Consider the following 2492-nt stretch of genomic DNA (forward strand, 5'->3'; position numbering starts at 1 on the left):
TATTCAGGTACGTTTTACATTGTTCTTCAGCACATAGCCTCACGCATATATTTTCCTTTCTGACTTAAGCATCGGAGGGGCGATGAGAATACACCTCGTTGCCTTTGTTTCAGGTATCGAAAGATCACGTTCGTGCTCATAATCAGTCATCAAGCTCGAGAAATCTACAGGTACGATTTTTGGTAGCATCATTGGCGCCGTCTGTGGGAACCGCTACCAAAAGCCATGGTAAACACACGATCAGGTCTTCCACCCGCAAGCTCATCCGCTCCAAACCAACCCCCTCCTGAGGATATCCCTATCCCTCAAGATGAATCATCAGAAGTGCCAGAACCCCAGCCGACAGTCTTCACTGCTGGAGCCTTTGAAGAGCTTCGAGCTCGAGCTCATGTCCCTGACAATGGCGGAGCAGGGGCCTCGGGTATACCACATGTGACCTCGGCCTCGAGATCAGTGATCATGGAGTCCGGGGAACTCGCTAGGATTATTCAAGAAGGAATTGCGGCGGGCCTACTTCAGGACAACAAAGGGACGACAAGATTCAGTCCCAATACTCCATTTACTCCCGAGATATTAACATTCCCCTTGCCGGACAGATTTAAGTATCCTAGGATCAAAGAGTATGATGGGACCACCGATCCAATCAATCATCTGAACATATACACGGACGTCATGAATTTACAGGTCGCACCAGATCAGGTGATGTGCAAGGCCTTCCCGCAAACCTTGACGAATGCCGCTAGGGATTGGTTCTCAACCTTAGAGTCCAACTCCATAGCCTCATTCTCGGATTTGGCGGACAAGTTCTCCGCGTTCTTCGCAAGCAGCAAACGCATCAGGAAGACAGCGGCTTCCCTCATGCAACTTAGACAGGGGCAAAATGAGACCCTACGTGACTTCATGACCAGGTTCAACAAGGAAAGACTTCAGATTCCCGACCTACACATAACTGCAGCGGTTTCTGCCCTCACATATGCCATAAAGTGTGAGGCCTTCAGGATGTCTTTATCCAAAACTCCGCCAAAGACAGTGACCGAGCTTCTTACCCGAGCCGAGAAGTACATAAATATGGAGGAAACACTGAACCCGAGAAAGGTTGGACCATCCCATGACAGGGTCGAGCATAAAAGACAGCATGACCCTAACCCTCGTGAAGAATAGCATTGAAAAAAACAGAGACAGGAGGTTCCCCCGACGCCGTTCAAGCGTTTAAATACGTCAAAGACCAATATATTGATGGAGATCAAGGATATGAAGGAACTGAAATGGCCAGTCAGAATGAGGTCCCCACCCGAATCCAGGGACATGAACAAGTACTGTGAGTTCCATCGGGATCACGGGCATACCACGGAGAACTTTAAGGCCCTGCAACGGGAGATTGAAGCCCTTATTAAAAGAGGACTCCTGAGCTCCTACGTCGGTAACGACAAACGCCCGAGGAATGATCGTGGCAGGGAAAAAGACCCTGAGGCAAAAAGGGATGGTCAACCTACTGCTGGAACCATCAATATCATCATTGGAGGTATTGCCTCGGGAGGAGACTCCAACAGTGGAAGAAAACAATATGCCCGACGATATGCTTTGGCCTCTGGTATGCCTCAGGGAAAGCTGGAGGATATTACTTTTGGGATCGGAGACTTAGAAGGCGTATCACTTCCACATGATGACGCCTTGGTAATCTCAGCGATTGTGGCCAATTTCGAAGTAAAGAGGATCTTGGTTGACAACGGGAGTGCGGCCAATATACTTTCACAAGAAGCTTTTGCCAAAATGGGAATCTCATCTCACCAGCTCAAAGCGGTTAAAACTCCTCTCCAGGGGTTTGGTGGAGGAGTCATCACTCCAGAAGGCGTAGTTGAACTTCCACTAACTTTGGGTTCCGGCCAAAAACAGGTTACGGAGATGACATCTTTTCAAGTGGTACGTGTCTCAATGGCCTATAACGCAATTCTGGGAAGACCACTCTTGAACAAGATTAAAGCCATTGTGTCCACCTTCCACCTAGCCATGAAGTTTCCAACAAATAATGGCGTTGGGGTTGTCCGTGGAGACCAGACAGCTGCCAGATAATGCTATGTGGCCAGTGTTCGGGAAATAAATAACGACGTCATGCAAATCTCGAGGATTGATCCCGAGGACGGGCAACAAGTCAGACTCGCTCCTGTCGAAGAATTGATGGAAATTGAGCTCGAGCATGATAAGAAGGTGACGATTGGTTGGGATCTTGACGTCACCCTGAAGACAGAACTTGTTAGTTGCTTATCTCGCAACATCGACGTTTTTGCCTGGAGGGTTGAGGATATGTCGGGGATAGACCCCAAAATTGCAGTCCATAGGCTTAATATTAGCCCAGGGGCCAGGCCAGTAAAACAGAGGAAAAGACAGTTTGCCCCAGAACGACGGGAGGTCATTCGCGAAGAGATTAACAAACTCGTCAGCGCTCAATTCATTCGGGAGGTCCAATATCCCGATTGGCTTGCCAATGTTGTTTT

The 2492-nt window shown here is 48.6% G+C and overlaps 1 protein-coding gene across 1 annotated transcript; it reads left to right on the forward strand.

The window, feature by feature from the left end:
- The first annotated feature begins 1236 nt into the window (after positions 1-1236).
- LOC111369101 lies at positions 1237-2070 on the forward strand. Its single transcript, XM_022990585.1, has one exon. It carries the CDS (start codon positions 1237-1239, stop codon positions 2068-2070), a length of 834 nt encoding a protein of 277 aa, XP_022846353.1.
- Positions 2071-2492: the final 422 nt, after the last annotated feature.

Source organism: Olea europaea, chromosome 20 (assembly GCF_002742605.1).
Source record: "Olea europaea var. sylvestris chromosome 20, O_europaea_v1, whole genome shotgun sequence".
In the NCBI taxonomy this organism is placed as follows: domain Eukaryota; kingdom Viridiplantae; phylum Streptophyta; class Magnoliopsida; order Lamiales; family Oleaceae; genus Olea; species Olea europaea.